Source organism: Odocoileus virginianus, chromosome 1 (genome assembly GCF_023699985.2).
Source record: "Odocoileus virginianus isolate 20LAN1187 ecotype Illinois chromosome 1, Ovbor_1.2, whole genome shotgun sequence".
NCBI lineage: Eukaryota > Metazoa > Chordata > Mammalia > Artiodactyla > Cervidae > Odocoileus > Odocoileus virginianus.
The window spans coordinates 39,694,664-39,711,803 of NC_069674.1; the positions used below are offsets into that span (position 1 = coordinate 39,694,664).

At 50.3% G+C, this 17,140-nt stretch overlaps 1 protein-coding gene and 1 long non-coding RNA gene across 6 annotated transcripts; one reads left to right on the forward strand and one right to left on the reverse strand.

Annotated features, from left to right (window-relative positions):
- Positions 1 to 7,036: 7,036 nt before the first annotated feature.
- Positions 7,037 to 15,029, reverse strand: POLM (DNA polymerase mu). Of its 5 annotated transcripts, none has more exons than XM_070467097.1 (11): positions 14,761 to 15,029; positions 13,281 to 13,464; positions 12,652 to 12,750; positions 12,357 to 12,527; positions 11,540 to 11,611; positions 9,619 to 9,739; positions 8,210 to 8,342; positions 7,964 to 8,066; positions 7,624 to 7,860; positions 7,463 to 7,546; positions 7,037 to 7,228 (listed from the first exon to the last, which is right to left on the reverse strand). In XM_070467097.1, exons 1-11 carry the CDS (start codon positions 14,934 to 14,936, stop codon positions 7,145 to 7,147), a joined length of 1,464 nt encoding a protein of 487 aa, XP_070323198.1. In that variant the 5' UTR covers positions 14,937 to 15,029; the 3' UTR covers positions 7,037 to 7,144. The 5 variants fall into 5 exon arrangements, with proteins under 5 accessions (XP_070323198.1, XP_020758460.1, XP_070323200.1 ...); XM_020902801.2 differs by having other exon boundaries at positions 7,037 to 7,231; XM_070467099.1 differs by lacking the exon at positions 14,761 to 15,029 and adding an exon at positions 14,398 to 14,737 and having other exon boundaries at positions 7,037 to 7,231.
- Positions 15,030 to 15,122: 93 nt separating this feature from the next.
- On the forward strand, positions 15,123 to 15,717 carry LOC139034912 (uncharacterized). Its single transcript, XR_011487488.1, has 2 exons — positions 15,123 to 15,295; positions 15,497 to 15,717. It is a non-coding gene; the product is annotated as an uncharacterized lncRNA (long non-coding RNA).
- The last annotated feature ends 1,423 nt before the right edge of the window (positions 15,718 to 17,140 follow it).

The following is a 17,140-nucleotide window of genomic DNA, read 5'->3' on the forward strand; positions in this document are numbered from 1 at the left end:
GTCATCTCACCTCCAATGGAGTCCTTTTGTTAGCTGCTCTTCACATAACTCTTTTACACTGTAATAATCTGAATCCTGCTACTCTTCTGTCACCAATGAAGTACCCCACAATGACTTAACCTTGACAGACCACCTCCTGACTCCTCATAATGATCTGTAGGAAATTTCATTGGGAAACACTGACTTTTCATGTTTACTGATGGTTCTTATTTAAAAGGAGACAATGGCAGATACTGTGCTGGGTATGTTATCTCAACTTCTTTTGGCGGTGTTGAGGCAGCATCTTTAACTGTGGCTATGGACAGAGGAGAGTGGTAGGCTATGGTCCATGGGGTTGCAAGGAGCCGGACACGACTGAGCGACTTCACTTTCACTTCCAGTTTGGCCCAACAGGCTGCACGATGTGCTCTTACACAGGCTCGTACTTCAGCCAAGAGCAAAACCGCCAATATTTATACTGATAATAGATACATTTTTGGAGTAGCTTATGATTTTGGAATATTGTGGAAGCAATGTGGCTTCCCAAATTCCAGCAGAATTAAAATTTAAAATGGCCCCAATGTTCAGGAATTGATGGATTTAACACTTTTATTCATCCTTGGTTAGTAAGATCCAGGCTATTCTAAACTTGATTCTCTGGAAGCTAAGGTAAATCACCTTGCTAAAATTTCTGCAAGGAATTCTGTCTTTAAAGGACAGCAGCTAAACTTCTGTCTTGGTCCAAAGGGTTACGCCCCTGAATGAGAACTCGAAGCCCAAGAAGCCCAAAAATCGGCCCCAGGAAAAGAGAGACAAGATTGGAAATTCAATGACAGCTGGTTTGATAAAAAGAGAATACTCTGGTTCAGGCCAAACAATTACCCAGTCCTACTAGAGACTGAAATTCCCACTCTTCACCACTGTACATGCATTAAACCACTGGTAAAGAATCCTCCTGCAATGCAGGAGACCTAGGTTCAATTCCTGGGTTGGAAAGATTCCCTGGAGAAAGGAAAGGCTACCCACTTCAGTATTCTGGCCCCTATACAGTCCATGGGGTCACAAAGAATCAGACACAACTGAGTGACTTTCACTTTCACACTGACAAAATGATAGGCTTCATGAGTCAATATTGCTGGGGAAACATTTAACAAAGCCCCAGAAAGTACCTATCTCACAGTCCCCTTTGTCTAAAATACACCCAGGGAAGCCTGTTTGTACTGCTCCTGGAAATTTTAGATTGCTGATGGATCATTTGAGTTCTGGTAGATGGATTTCATGCAACTGCCTTCAGATCATGGATATAGGTATGTGTTAGTCATGGTCTGTTATGTTGGCACACTGGGCTAAAGCTTCCATTATAGATAGGTTACTACTCTTTTCTATGACTAAAGTACTTTTGGAAAAGATTTATGCCTACCTGGGAAACTTCTTGTAAATTTCATAATGATCGAGGAACTCATTTCACTGTCCAGGTGCTTCAACAAGTCTGCACAGCTGGCCAGTTTTACAACACTTTTACTGCACTTACCACCCTCAATTCTCTGGTTTCATCAAACACACTAACAGCATTCGGTTCACTTCAGTCGCTCATTTGTGTCCGACTCTTTATGACCCCATGAACTGCAGCACGCCAGGCCTCTCTGTCCATCACCAACTCCTGCAGTTTACCCAAACCCATGTCCATTGAGTCAGTGATGCCATCCAACTATCTCATCCTCTGTCTTCACCGTCTCCTCCTGCCCTCAATCTTTCCCAGAATAAGGGTCTTTTCAAATGAGTCAGCTCTTTGCATCAGGTGGCCAAAGTATTGGAGTTTCAGCTTCAACATCAGTCCTTCCAATGAACACCCAGGACTGATATCCTTTAGGATGGACTGGTTGGATCTCCTTGCAGTCCAAGGGACTCTCAAGTCTTCTCCAATACCACAATTCAAAAGCATCAATTCTTTGGCACTCAGCTTTCTTTATAGTCCAACTCACATCCATACATGACTACTGGAAAAACCACAGCCTTGACTAGATGGACCTTTGTTGACAAAGTAATGACTCTGCTTTTTAATATGCTGTCTAGGTTGGCCATAACTTTCCTTCCAAGGAGTAAGTGTCTTTTAATTTCATGGCTGTAATCACCATCTGTGGTGATTTTGGAGTCCCCAAAAATAAAGTCAGCCACTGTTTCCCCATCTATGTGCCATGAAGTGATAGGACCAGATGCCATGATCTTAGTTTTCTGAATGTTGAGTTTGTTTTAAGCCAACTTTTTCACTCTCATCTTTCACTTCCAACAAGAAGCTCTTTAGTTCTTCTTCACTGTCATAAGGGTGGTGTCATCTGCATATCTGAGGTTATTGATATTTCTCCTGGTAATCTTGATTCTAGTTTGTGCTTCATCCAGCCCAGCATTTCTCATGATGTACTCTGCATATAAGTTAAATAAGCATGGTGACAATACACAGCCTTGACGTACTCCTTTTCCTATTTGGAACCAGTCTGTTGTTCCATGTCCAGTTCTAACTGTTGCTTCCTAACTGCATGCAGGTTTCTCCAGAGGCTGGTCAGGTGGTCTGGTATTCCCGTCTAGTTAAGAATTTTCCACAGTTTGTGGTGATCTGCACAGTCAAAGGCTTTGTCATTGTTAACAAAGCAGAAGTAAATATTTTTCTGGAACTTTCTCACTTTTTCAATGATCCAACGGATGTTGGCAATTTGATCTCTAGTTCCTCTGCCTTTTCTAAATCCAGCTTGAACATCTGGAAGTTCATAGTTCATGTACTGTTGAAGCCTGGCTTGGAGAATTTTGAACATTAGTTTGATAGCGTGTGAGATGAGTGCAATTGTGTAGTTCAAGCATTTTTTGGCATTGCCTTTCTTTGGGGTTGGAATGAAAACTGACCTTTTTCAGTCCTGTGGCCACTGTTGCGTTTTCCAAATTTGCTGGCATATTGAGTGCAGCACTTTCACAGCATCATCTTTTAGGATTTGAAATAGCTCAACTGGAATTCCCTCACCTCTACTAGCTTTGTTCGTAGTGGTGCTTCCTAAGGCCCACTTGACCTCACATTCCAGGATGTCTGGCTCTAGGTAAATGATCACACCATCATGATTATCTGGGTTGTGATCTTTTTTGTATAGTTCTTCTGTGTATTCTTGCCACCTCTTCTTAAAATCTGCTTCTGTTAGGTCCCTACCATTTCTGTCCTTTATTGTGCCCCATCTTTGTATGAAATGCTCCTTTGGTATCTCTAATTTCCTTGAAGAGATATCTAGTCTTTCCCATTCTATTGCTTTCCTCTATTTCTTTGCATTGATCACAGAGGAAGGCTTTCTTCTCTCTCCGTTAGTCTCTGGAGCCCTACATTCAAATGGGGATATCTTTCCTTTTGTCCTTTGCTCTTCTCTTCTCTTCTCTTCACAGCTATTCTAAGGCCTCCTCAGACAACCATTTAGCCTTTTTGCATTTCTTTTTCTTGGGGATGGAGCTGGAGAGACTGTGAGGAGATACCCCACATCCAAGAGCAGAGAAGCCCCAGCGAGATGGTAGGTGCTGGAGCAGTGGCTGCGTGGCGCTGGAGCAAAGGAGAAGCCCCAACAAGGTGGCAGGAGGGGCAAAATCATGTTTAGAATCAAAGCCCATACCCTCCAGCGACGCTTCGAGGGCTCAAACATACCTCGTGCACACCAGGACACAGAGACCCCACACAGACTAAGACAGAACTGTGTTTGAGTGTTTCCTGAGTAGGTACCGGTCTGCAGTGGCCTACCGCAGGGGCAGGGGCTCTGGGTGCAGTAGACCTGGTTATGGCATAAGCCCACTTGGAGGAGGTCGCCATTAACCCCACCATAGAGCTGCCAGAACTTACACAGGACTAGGGAGACAGACTCTTGGAGGGCACAAACAGAACCTTGTGTGCATCAGGACCCAGGAGAAAGGAGCAGTGATTCCACAAAAGACTGACCCAGACTTGCCCGTGAGTGTCCAGGAGCCTCCAGCAGAGGTGTGGGTTGGTGGTGGCCTGCTGCAGGGTTGGGAGCACTGAGTGTAGCCGTGTGTGGTGGGACCTTTTGAAGGAGGTTGCCATTATCTTTATTACCATATTTTGGCCTCAGGTCAAATAACAGGGAAGGAACACAGCCCCGCCCATCAACAGAAAATTGGATAAAAGATTTACTGAGCATGGCCCCGCCTATCAGAACAAGACCCAATTTCCCCCTCAGTCAGTCTCTCCCATCAGGAAGCTTCCATAAGCCTCTTATCCTTCTCCATCAGAGGGCAGACAGACTGAAAACTACAATCACAGAAAACTAACCAATCTAAATCAGATGGATCACAGCCTCGTCTAACTCAATGAAACTATGAGCCATGCCCTTTTGGGGCACCCAAGATGGACAGGTCATGGTAGAGAGTTCTGACAAAATGTGGTCCACTGGAGAAGGGAATGGCAAACCACTTCAGTATTCTTGCCTTGAGAACCCCATGAACAGTAGGAAAAGGCAAAAAGACAGGACAATGAAAGATGAACTCCCCAGGTCAGTAGGTGACCAATATGCTACTGGAGACCAGTGGAGAAATAACTCCAGAAAGAATGAAGAGATGGAGTCAAAGAAAAAACAACACCCAGTTGTGGATGTGACTAGTGATGGAAGTAAAGTCTGATGCTGTAAAGAGCAACACTGCATAGGTACCTGGAATGTTAGGTCCATGAATCAAGGCAAAGTGGTCAAACAGGAGATGGCAAGACTGAACATTGACATTTTAGGAATCAACAAACTAAAATGGACTGGAATGGGTGAATTTAACTCAGATGACCATTATATCTACTACTGTGGGCAAGAATTCCTTAGAAGAAATGGAGTAGCCATCATAGTCAACGAAAGAGTCCAATATGCAGTACTTGGATGCAATCTCAAAAGCAACAAAATGATTTCTGTTCATTTCCAAGGCAAACCATTCAATATCACAGTAATCCAGGTCCATGCCCCAACCAATAATGCTGAAGAAGCTGAAGCTGAACAGTTCTATGAAGACCTACAAGAACTTTTAGAACACCCCCAAAAAGATGTCCTTTCCATTACAGGGGACTGGAATGCAAAAGTAGGAAGTCAAGAGATACCTGGAGTAACAGGCAAATTTGTCTTGGAGTACAGAATGAAGCAGGGGAAAGGCTAACAGAGAGAATGCATTGGTCACAGCAAACACTTCTGACAACACAAGAGAAGACCCTCTACACATGGACATCACCAGATGGTCAATACCAAAATCAGACTGATTATATTCTTTGCAGCCAAAGACGGAGAAGCTCTATACAGTCAGCAAAAACAAGACTGGGAGCTGACTGTGGCTCAGATCATGAACTCCTTATTGCCAAATTCAGACTTAAATTGAAGAAAGTAGGGAAAACCACTAGACCATTCAGGTATAACCTTAGAGCTTTATTAAGATTCAACTGGCAACACTTGTTAGAGACCCTCCAAATCCCTTTTACAAAAGCATTGCTGTTGGTCTTTCTAAATCGCAGAGCCACCTCCTATCGAGCTCTCACACCCTTTTAGATAATCACAGGATGTGCAGTGCACTGGACTCTTGCCTCTTTTGACCCTGACTAAAAAAAGGAGGGGTACACCAATACTACAAAGGCCTAATTGTTTTTTTAAAAAATAACCATGTTTTAGGACTTCCCTGGGGGTCCATTAGTTAAGAATCCACTTTCCAATGCAGGGGACATGGTCCCCTAGTTGGGGGACTAAGATCCCACATATCACAAGTCAACTAAGCCCACACACTGCAACTCCTGAGCCCGTGCATTCTATAGCCCGAGTGCCACAACTGGAGAGGAACCCACACGCCCCAGCGAAAGGTCCTGCATGCCACAGCAAGACCTGAAGCAGCCAGATGAATAAATACTTTAATGAAAAAACAGAACAAAGTCATGTTTTGGGAAAACAATCTTTTTCACAGTGCACGCTTGGGAGAGAAAGACCTTGATCATCATATCTTGCAACCTGGAAATTTCATCTGTTGGAAAAGACACCAAGAGAAGGAGGCTGCTATCAGTACTGCTAACCCCCCTGTGCTGCAAAACTCCAAGGAATACAACTCCTATTTTCATATGATACACTTAAGGAAAGCACCAAACCCTGTCTGGACCTTCAAATCATCTGGTGACCTGAAAGTAGATTTCCCTGAATTGAAGCAGATGACATCTGCTGAGACAGCTTTCCAAAGATACCTAGACCAGGCCTGTTGGAAATTTGTCACCCAACCTTTGATGACATAATGCTACACAGGCTCTTTAACATTGAGGATCTTGGTAACATATGGACTTCTGATAAAAAGTGCCTAAGAGTTCTCCCTCCTACCCCTCGATTCTTAAATATGACCTCAACAGATCTCCAATCTGTGCATTTTCTCCCTGATGTGGGACACTACACTGAGGAAAAGCCTTTCCTTGCACAGAAGGTCAATAAGACCCTGAAACTAGAAAACCTGACTCAGATTAGTGATGCTTTCAGAAAAAGATCTTGATCGAAAGGGGGAAGTCTTAAAAAAAAAACAGAAACCTCAAGAGTTGGGAGACCAGAAGGGTGAGCACTCATGCCCTATAATGATAGCAAGAGCCCAACAGAAAGAAAGCCCACTTCTTTCCTGACAAGGACTCAGCCAACAAAAAGCCATGGACTCACGTTTACCTATAGGCCTCCCAAATTCCTTTTTCCCCTCTATAAAAGTTTTCCTTTCCATTTTTGCTGGGGACTTGCACATGGCTTGCCATGGTTACAGACTGATTCTCCGCTGATCCTGAATAAACCTATTTTTGTTGGAGAAATAACTGGAAGTCTATTTGCTGGGTCAACATCCTCCACCCTCACTGACACCCCAAAGCTGACCTCTGGGCAGAACCAGGCTTTGTGCTCCTCAGTCACCCACACCAGCAGCACATTAAGAAAATACAGCTTTGTTTGTTCCACATGCTAATTTCATTACATCTTGAACTGGGTATAGGTGGGGGAGTGGTGGTTCACAGACAGGGCTCCCACATGGAAGGGGTAAGGACTTGGGGCAGCAGCACATCTTCTGCCTGGAAATAGTTAGGGGCCAAAAACACCAATAGAGTCTGGCTCAAATGACCCCCTCCATTTCCAGAGTAGAGGTGGGGTTGATAGGATCAGGCATTTCTCTGCTCTGGGGGAAGGTACTCAAGGTCCAGGAGTCTGAAGATGTCTTCCTCTGAGGCCACATGGAAAACCGTCTTCTGCAACAGAATGCAGGCATTAGGGCCTGGGGGCCATTCCCTCCACTGCAGCAGATTCCCCGAGAAAGGTATGGGGAGGAGGCTAGAAATGCTGGCAGAGCCCAGCCCTATGGTAGATGCCTCTTGAGGGCCCTGTGGGTTCCAGGCTTGAGGGACCTGGGGCTGCTTCATACTGTGGGCCAAAGAGAAAGCTGTTTTCTAGCCCCCAGACCTCCCACCACAGCAACACACCTGCTCCGGATCAAACAGACCATGGCTGTTCAGATAGAGGCCCCTCTCCTTCCTGCTGAAGCGGCGTAGCTCCCGCTCAAAATGCTGGAGAAAAAGTGACCACGTCTCAGCAGGGCCACCAACCTCAGATCCACGGCCAGCCCCAGCAGCACACTCCCTACCTTGGAGCCAGTCCAGCCAAGCAGGGCAAAGGGGAACTGGCTGACAGGGACAACCACCAGGTCCACCCGCACCGCCTTCCAGGCGAAGCAGGGCTTCTGGGCACCACCCACAGCAGCCTCTGGGGGTTGTGGCAGGCGGAAAATGCAGAAACTCCTCTCAAAGGCATCCATGGTGTGGCTCTGCTGGGTCAGGTCTCCCTGGCAGCTGTGCTGGTGCTGGTGGTACAGGACAAGGCCCTGGAGGAGAACAGACATGGCCGGGCACTGCCATGTGGGACTGAGAAACCAGCAGCTGGAATCCTACCAGGACTCTCAGCAGGGGAAGCGGGAAGCCCCTCACCTGCTTCTTCAGGTAGCACATCACTCTGGGCAGCAGCCCTGCCTCCTGGCCCTCCTGGGGGTGGGTGATGAGGAAGTCCACGTCGTGGCCCTGCAACTTCCCCCTGAGGGGGCCAGTCTGACTCACAGCCTCCATGTTCTCCCAAAACCCCTCAGTGAGGGAAGGCCCGCCTCAGTGGTCCCACCTCAGACGCCCTCCCTGAGGAGGGCCTGGAGCTGAGCCGGAGGGCGTGTCGAGTCCCCTTACCTCCGGAAGCCTCCGGCCAGCGTGACAGTGGCCCCAGGAAGGGCCTGCCTCACGGCTGCCTCCACCACTTGCTGCAGGGCCTCAACGTCTGATCGCAGGATCGGGGCACTCAGGTCCTGGTGGTGCTGGAGTCCTGTGGACAGTACCGCTCTCCTCACTGGCCCAACCCAGCCCTCTCGAGTTATCTACCACCACCCCTCCTCTCTCTTAAATATTAAACTTTTATTTTGAAATAATTGTAGATCCACATATAGTTGAAGGAAGAGGTCCTCTGTGCTCTCAGTAACATCTTGCAGAACTACTGCACATCACACCAGAATTCTGACATTGACACAATCAAGACACAGACTATCCTTTTCAACTTCTCTGTTTTCCTATCCATAAAATGGGACTAGGAGGTATTAGAGATGAAGAGGATGACCCTGCCACTTAAGAACACCTCACTTGAACCCAAATCCATCTCCTCACCTGTCAGAGAAATCACTGCACCTTCCACACAGTGTTAGGAGGTGACTAAGGGTGGGAGTTAGGGCCCTTGGCACAGGGCGAGCTCAGTAAGCACTGCTGGCCATTCCTTGGGGAGAGGTGAATAAGTGGAACCAACAGATGTCACTGCATAACGCTCCAGTGGACACACGGCTCTCTGGTCTCACTTCCTGCTGACCAACCAGACAGCTCTCCCAGGACCCCCAGGTGGCCTCCCCCAGCCCCTGGGAAGATGTTCAAAGAGGCAAGGAGTGCTGGGCTGTGGGGCTCCTTCAGAAGGGCCCCCAACCCAGGCCACATGGAGACAGAGAATCCACTCAACACCTGCTACATGCTGGTTCCACGCCAAAGAGCTCACAGAATCCCATGCTTTAGAGAGAACGTAACTGAGGCTCAGAGAAGTCAAATCTCAGGGCCACGGTCTCCTACCTAGTAAGTGGCAGAGATGGAACTCAAATTCAGGCCTAGTCAACTCTCAAGTTAACGTTCTTTCCGTTGCATAGCGCTACCTCCCACCAGCAGGCTCCTCACCGAACCTCTCCCCACTGGGCATGAGCCAGCAGGCTAGGCCACCAAGCACCACACTGTAAGTGTGTCCAGGGCCTGGGCTCCTCTGACCTGCTCTCCCTCCCATGAAATCAGGAGTACAGGGTCCATGCCTGGTTCAGGTCCAAGTCTAACCAGGAGGCAGCTACTGTGACCATTATCATTCACTGAGAAGGGCTTGCAATGAGTCATGACTCCACCGGTTCAGGAAGCCACCAAATACAGATGCCTGTTTTCACACTCACCCTGCTCCCTGCCACACAGGCAGCCATGAGCACATGCCATGCATCAGAGCTAAGGGTTCTGTGGTGTGGGAGGCTTTCAGGCCCTGGTGCTTTGGGGGAGCCCAGGGCTCCGCCCTCTCTCAGAAAGCTCACCTGCTTTCTGCCGCTGGGTCAGTCTCTGGGACTCCTCTCGGAGGTCATCCAGCGTCCGGAGCCCTTTTCGGTACCACTGGTCAGCAGTCCTTACCCCGACCCCAAAGATCTGAGTGAAGAGCTGTTTAGAGGATGAGTACAGTGTGGTCAGGAGCAAAGCTCTTAGTGCAAGATGAGGATGGGCGCCACTGATGTACGCAAGGCATGTCCTAGGACAGCACCCCTGTGGCACTGCACAAATGACCTCATTAAGTCATCATGTGGTCTGGCAGGTGGCATCCCTACTCACATTTTTCATATTTAAATAATCTGCTCAGGCCACACAGTGGGTGCAGAGGCAGGACTCAAACCCCAAGCCTGGCCCTGACGCAAACATCACGGGGGACGGCAGGGAAGGATCAGGCCCCTCCTTGAAAATGATCTCTTCTCACAACTTGTACAGTTCTAGCCCATGATTCCAACATCACCAAAGGGGTCATCCTAACAGTCTGTCCACTCACTGGGAAAACCATACTGCTCCCACCCAAGAGTAGCTGGGACTTGTTGCTGTGGCTCTGCCTCTTAAAACAGCAAAAACGGGCAGGTAACAGCTGAGGGGTTGTTTTAGCAGGATCTGGAAGGAATAGCTGGGGGCTGGCTATGGCTCTGTTCCAGGAACAAACACAGCAAGTGCCACTGCCTGGCCATGGGTCAGCAGAGGTGTCCAGGCCAGTGGAAACTATGTTGCTGGAGCCGACCTCTCAGAGGGTGGCCGCCTGCCCTTGCATGGGTCTTCCCCACACAGGGTGGGCCCTAGAAACTCACTGTTTCTTCCCTGACTATAGCTCGTTCGTCAGGGGTGGGCACCTGCCCTAGGCCAGCCACTTAAGAGTCCCTCCTCAGGAACTTTTGGGGTTGAAACAAAAGGGCAACCTTGCAGTGGTACAGACTGCAGTACACGCCAGGGGCACCTTCATGGGGAGGCTGCTGGCGTGCACAGAGAGGAAGAACAGCCGGGTGGCGCTCATGTCCCTGAGTCCTACTTCCTCCAGACTGGGCTGTGTTATCCCCTGAACCAACAGCATGAACGGGATCACTTTCACCAACAGACTCCTGAGAGGAAAGATGCTGAAAATAACCTAATCACGTTTGTAACAATAAACCTCTCATTGTTCATCCTTCTCTCCTGGCCTGGGCGCCTTCTGGGACTCAGGGGTACCCAGGAAGAGACAGATGGCTCTGCCCCTCTCGGCGCCGCTCCACCCATCGACTCCTGTGTCGCCCCACCCGAGCCCCTGCTTCATCCATGGCTCCTCTACCTCTCTGAAGCTCCCCACCTCACTGATCCTCACCTTCTGGGCGACCTTCCATGGCACCTGACACATCCTGCTAGGGAAGCCCCAATTACATGACCAGTCGCTGGTCTGAAAACCTCCAGTCACAAAACTGGGGTGTCTGAGAAGCCTGACTGAGCATCCACAAGACCAGAAGTGGGTGGGAATAACGAGAAGGTGTGCCGTGGACACAGGCAAGATGACACCAACAAATGAGCATGTGAGACCACAAAAGGCAGAGACAGTGCGAGGACGAGCAGCCCCTCAGACTGAATCGTCCCTGTGGCACCCAGAGAAAGGTTCTGTTTTGTTCAGGGTGCTCTCTTTAAGATGCCAGGGCATGTAATATCCTGGACAATATGCCATCAATAGTCAAATAAGAACAGATGCTGCTGAATGATCTAGGAAATTCCCTGTGCTCAAAACAACCTTCTCATTGCCCATCTGTTTGGCTGCCTCATGCACATCAGGTGTCCTCAGTAAGACCCTCTCTGACCCCAGGGTGGGACCTGCCACCCCCCTTGCTGTCTGACATGGTGGTAACCTTGCTGTGGCTCTGGGGGAACACTGTGGAGCTGCGGGCCCCTGCTGGGGGCTGCCCTGTGTACCTTCATGGTCTGGTACCTCTCTGAGAGCTGGACTCTCTCCACCTCCTCACACACTCCGTGTTCCAGCAGCTCCTGTGGGAGGAGACATAGCCTCACTGGAAAAAAGAGGGCTGGGGGGCCCAAGGCCTCAGCAGAACTCCTAACACCCAGAAGCGGCGTCTTTGTGGGGCCAGGATCCCAGGGAACTTGTAATGAAGAATATACCCAGGGATCCTCCAAGCCCCTTGGGCGAGGAACGAGGGCCACCTCTCAGATAAACAACAAGCCCCGGGGTATGTCAACAACTGCTTTTTTAAAACATAGGTGAATTCAATAAGACTTCTTTTAAAAGCAAGGGATGCAGGTTCAGTCAGGGAACTAAGATCTCACATGCCATGCAGCCAAAAAATAAAATAAATTAAAAAAAAACACAAAGAGGTGAATTCAAAAGTATTTTTTCTGTCATGATAAATTTGCTCAGTGGTAACATGCAAAAGGACAACTTCACATTTTAAAAAGAAGTGCTCATGCTCAGGGGTCCTCTCCCACCATCCCTGACAGTCTGGGCCAATGCCCACGATGTCAGCTACCAGCCTGCCAGACTCCTGGCAGCTCCCTTGGCTGAGACCTCTCAGTCAGCCTCAGGCAGGTGGTGCCGACCCAATTTACACATGAGGAATGTGGGTGAACAGGGTGGTTTGCTGCTGCCTGGGCACCATCAGTGGCCACAGCTGGGCTCTGAGCCACCCACTCACCTGCCCTCACCAGGCTCCCAGGTCTCCTCGCCACCCCCATTCACACTCACAGCTCTGCCTGTCTACATGCAGTGAGCACAAACCTGGACAACCCTGCAGGAGTGTTCTCCGAAGTGGGGCAGGCCCTGCAGCTGGCTCAGGGCTGTGACCGGGCTGGGGAGGGCCTTGAGCACTGAGGCCGCTCTGTAGAAGGCGATCTGGCGGCCTTCACAGCCATCAAAGCCAGCGGCCTCTGCCAGCGTCTCCAGAGCCTCCTGCAGGGAAGGGTCCTTGGTGAGAGGCAGGGATGGTGGGGTGCTTTACCCTAACCCTCCCTCCAAGGTTGGGACACAGGAGGGCCTGGCTCCATCCCAGGGAGGCGGGGGAGCCACAGCTCACCGAGAGGCTGGCATTGTGGTGCACGAGGGGTGTGGGACGCTGGCAGGCATAGGGCAGCATCCATGCTGGGCTTGGCGTCTCCTTTTTGGGCACAGCCACCTAGGGATGGGCAACGCACAGGCTGCTTTGAGGCTGCAGGGTTGGCAGAGGACCAGGCAGCCCCCCAGAGCCCTACTTCTCCTGGTATGGGGGGTCACCTCAGGCTCTCAGGACAGGAGCCAACTCTGAGAGGGCAGAACTGCTAGAGGCACAGGGCAGAGGCCAGAGCAGCAGCAGTGGTACGATGCTACCTCTCACAGGGCACGTGTTCTGTCACTTCCTCTCAATCAAGTGGGCCTGGCATGCCCATCACCCTCACGTCACAACTGGGGACTCTGAGACCTTGTGGCTCATGGGCAGAGCCAGGATTTGAATGCAGGCAGCCCTGTTCCAAGCCCACACCTGAACCCCTCCACTGTGCTCACCCAGGAAGCACCGGGACCTTCCCGTGGTGGTCTGGATGGGGCCCTCACTGCCCAACTCACGGGAAGGACACTGAGGCACTGCTGCCATGTCACCTGTCCCAGCTGAGGTCTGGCCAGCACTGGGGCTTCCTCAGTGGCTCTACCCTAAGCCTCCACCCAGCTCACCTCCAGGCGGTGCCGGCATTCCACAGGGACAGGCTGCCCAGCTTCCATGCTCTCTGTGAACCAACTTATGTCTAAAAGCGCTGGGCGGGTACAACCTGGGGGAAGAGCCGACGTCTTGCGCTCCTGCCAGCAGACAGCCTCCTCCGCTGAGGTCCCCTCCATCACCACATGTGTCACCTCCGGGCTAAGGGGAGGGAAGAGAATGTGAGGCCTGGAGCCGTTTCCCAGGCCTGCCATTCTTCCTGCTCCATTCTACATCTCCAAGCCTTCGCCAATACTATCCCCTCTGCCTGGTGAGCATCTGTTCACTCCAGATTTTCAGCCCCTCCTCCTGGCAAACATCTCCATCACTCCAGCATCTGCCGAGCTGTGGTTCTCTGCTCTAGATAGGATCACAAGCCCAACCCTTTTTTGTTAATTTGTCTGTCTTCTTCTCCCTCAAGCCCAGAGAAAGGAGAGGCCAGGGGCCTGGAGTCCAGGAAGCAAGGCGGGTGGGGGTGGGTGGGTCCTACTTACAAATGCTGGAGACAGACTACTTGGCTTTGAACTTCAGCTCTGCCCCACACTTGCTCTGTGCCCTTGGGCACATCATTTATCTCTGTATTTTTGACTTCCAACTCTGCAAAGCAGAGATATTAATATATCTACTTTGTAGGCTTGCTGTAAAGATTAAACGAGCTAATAATAAGCAAAGGGGCTTAGATAGTGCCCAGTGCACTCTAGGCTGCTGTCATCATCCTGAGTGGGTCTGCCACAACCCTGGGTATGGTTAACTAAGCTTCAGGGGGACTGGCCCCTGGTTCACTTTGCTCTCTCAACTTCAAAACGATTGGAACCCTCCTCCCTTACTTTTAGCATTGCTTCTGTGACCGTTTTGTTTGGTTTAATTCTACTCTTGGAAGTCTCACTTAAATCACTTTCTCAGCTCTGAGGAGAGAGATCTGTTTAGCTAACAGGGCAAGATGAATTCATCTAACGAAGCATTACTAACCCAACACACACCCGCACGACTTTTACAAAGCTTCTGGCATGTTCTCCCCTTGTCCTACAGAACCACTCCTGGCCATAACTGCTAACACCCTTTTACAAAAAAGGAAATTAACAAAAGACATATGACCATGAAGTGCCAGGGTTAACTTGGAATCCAAAAACCTCAGGTGCCCCTCCACCCAGGGGTCAGCTGCATGGGAGTCTTTTCAGTATCCTCAGCTCTAAGGTAACACCGTGTATACAAGTGGCTGGTCAGCTGCAAAATTCCTAGGACGGGCATTTTGTGCTCAGGCCTACGCCACGCCACGCAGCAGAGCCCCTCGGCCGGCCCGGCGCGACGGCTCGGTGATAGATATGGGCGTGCCACATTTCTCGGTGAGGCGAGGCCATTGGCCGGCACCCGCCCCGCGCCCCTCGGAAAGCAAGCCCTGGAAAGGCGGCCCCAGGCAGGTGACCCTGCCTAGCAGTGAGCTTCGCCACGACCGCGCACCTGTAGGCATTAAGGACGTGGAAACCCTTGGAGACAGCCAGGCGTGTGAGAAAAGCCTGGCGACTGCGGCCCATGTGTGGTTCTGCCAGGTAGATAGTGACCCCCGGGAAGCGCACCGCGGAGGAGGGGGCTGCGCTGGGGGACGCGACCCGCGCTCGCCGTCGTTTCGGTAGCATTAGGACCCCGGCCACCAGCAGCGCCCAGCGAAAGCAGCGGAAGCCTGGACAGAAGCCAGAAAGAAAGCGTGCGGAAAGCAGACAGAAGCCGGAAGCGACAGCGACCGGAAGCCGACTGGAAGGGGAAGTGGCTCCCGGCTCCACTTAAAGAGGGAGGCCCCGCCCCCTGCAAATTAAGTCTCCGGGTGGTTCTCTACCCCTGGGTCGTTCGGAGCGACGTGGAGGCCGGCTTTAGAGGCCCCGCCTCTATGCAAATAGAACCAGAGCACACACCTTTTATTTAAATTACCCTTGTAGAAAGTCCCCTCCCATTCCTGGGACCACCCGCCGGGTGGGAGCTGAGAGGGAGGAGGTGGGAGGTAAGGGAGACTTCCTCGACGTGGGTCAGGGGGTTTTGTCCTTGGAGGGTGGAGGTGAATTGGTAGTGGTGTCTGTGGGTTGTCCTGGGCGCAAGGGTGAGGAAAGGGGGTTAGTGGTCGGTCGGTGGCTGGTACGAGTGGAATAGTTCTCAGGAGCAGAATATCCACTCCACCCGCTTTTTTTTCGCCTCCTCCGACTAGACCTGGCCGGACAGATGGGCCGCGGAAACCTGGCGGCGAGGGGTCTTTGGGCAAACGCGCCAGCTTGAAGCATGCTGGTGGAGTGGTCGCTTCAAACCCCGGGAAAGATTTTTCAGTCTTTTGCAATCGAACGGCGTTAGGACGACTGGCCGGCCACTTGGAAAAATAGAAGTTGGCTTCCTCCCTCATGCTTAACACCAAAATAAAATCCAGATGGATCATACATTCAAATCTAAGAAAGAAACAACACAAAAATTGTGCTGGGGAGCCGATGAATGTTTTTTAAGCCCTAAATATCACAATAAACCTGGAGACACTAAAGGAAAAAAATGATGTTTGACATACATATTTTAAATTATTTAAAAATTTAAAGGCAAACGGGGAGGGGGGGATACTGTGACACATCTTGAATTTAATTCCTGTAATTAAGAAATTGTTCACAGATAAATAAGGAAAATACAATGAGCAAGAACACCAGTAGGCAATTTACAGAAGAAAGTCTTCTCAAAAACATACTAGGGACTTCCCTGGTGGTCCAGTGGTTAAGATTCCACCTCTCCACTGGAGGGGGTGCAGATTTCATCCTTGGTGGGAGAACTAAGATTCCCCTGTGTCCCACAGCGAAACAATTATTTTTTTTTGCTTTTAAAAACAGAAAAACACATACCAGATTGCCTGATGGGTCCAATCACCACACAAGGGCAAATTTAAATGAATATTTTTACCTGTCACATTAACCAATGTTTACAAATTGATCACACATGAGGGAATTGGCAATTTGTAGGAGGGACTTTTTGGAAGCCAATTTAGCAACCATACCCAACAAAATGAAAACAGAAATCTCACCCCACAATTCCTTTTCCAAAACTGGTATTGCACTGAATCTCTAGATCAGGTTGGGAAAGCAGACATCTTGACAACATTGAATGTTCTGTGTGTCTCTCCTATTTTCAGGCATTACATTTTGGAATCTGTTTGTTATACCATCTGATATCCTTCATCTCCCTCCCCCACTCCCCACACCCCACAGCCCTTCACTAGTCAGTGGGCACAGGGCTGAGGGAGGCAGGTGCCTGAGCCCAGGTCCGCTCTGGGCCTCCCCACCAGCTCCCAGTCTGCCCTCCTGGGCCCAGCACACACACTGTGAAGCTGGGAGGCCTGGGACATAGCCCCTCTCTCATTTCCCATGTTCATTTCTCCTCCTGCCATGTGGGAAGGGGGAGCTCCCAGGTTCTTTGTAAAGGGTTACTTCCCCATCTGCAGGTGCTGCCTTTCCTTAGGGAGCAGTAGCCTACCCCCTGAAACCACTCCTGTTCCTTTTAATGGCCTCTGGCTCCATTTTGGGTACCTGAGTTTTCTCCTGGGGAGGCAGAGGCAACTTTTAATGACCCATCATACTTAAAACACTGGACAGCTTGCAAAAATGAGGAACACAGGGCTTTCCGTGGGCCCAGGGAGGCTTTATGAAGGGTGATCCTTGGTAGCCACCCAGTGGAGGCCTGGGCACCAACCACAAGACCATGGCCTTGATGGTTGCCCTTTTCCTCTTCACCCCTTCCTGAACCACTAGGTCACTGTCCAGCCAGCTGAGGAGTGGAGACCTCAGCCCTCTCTTTCCAGTAAACCTGGCTTGGAGTTCCCAGA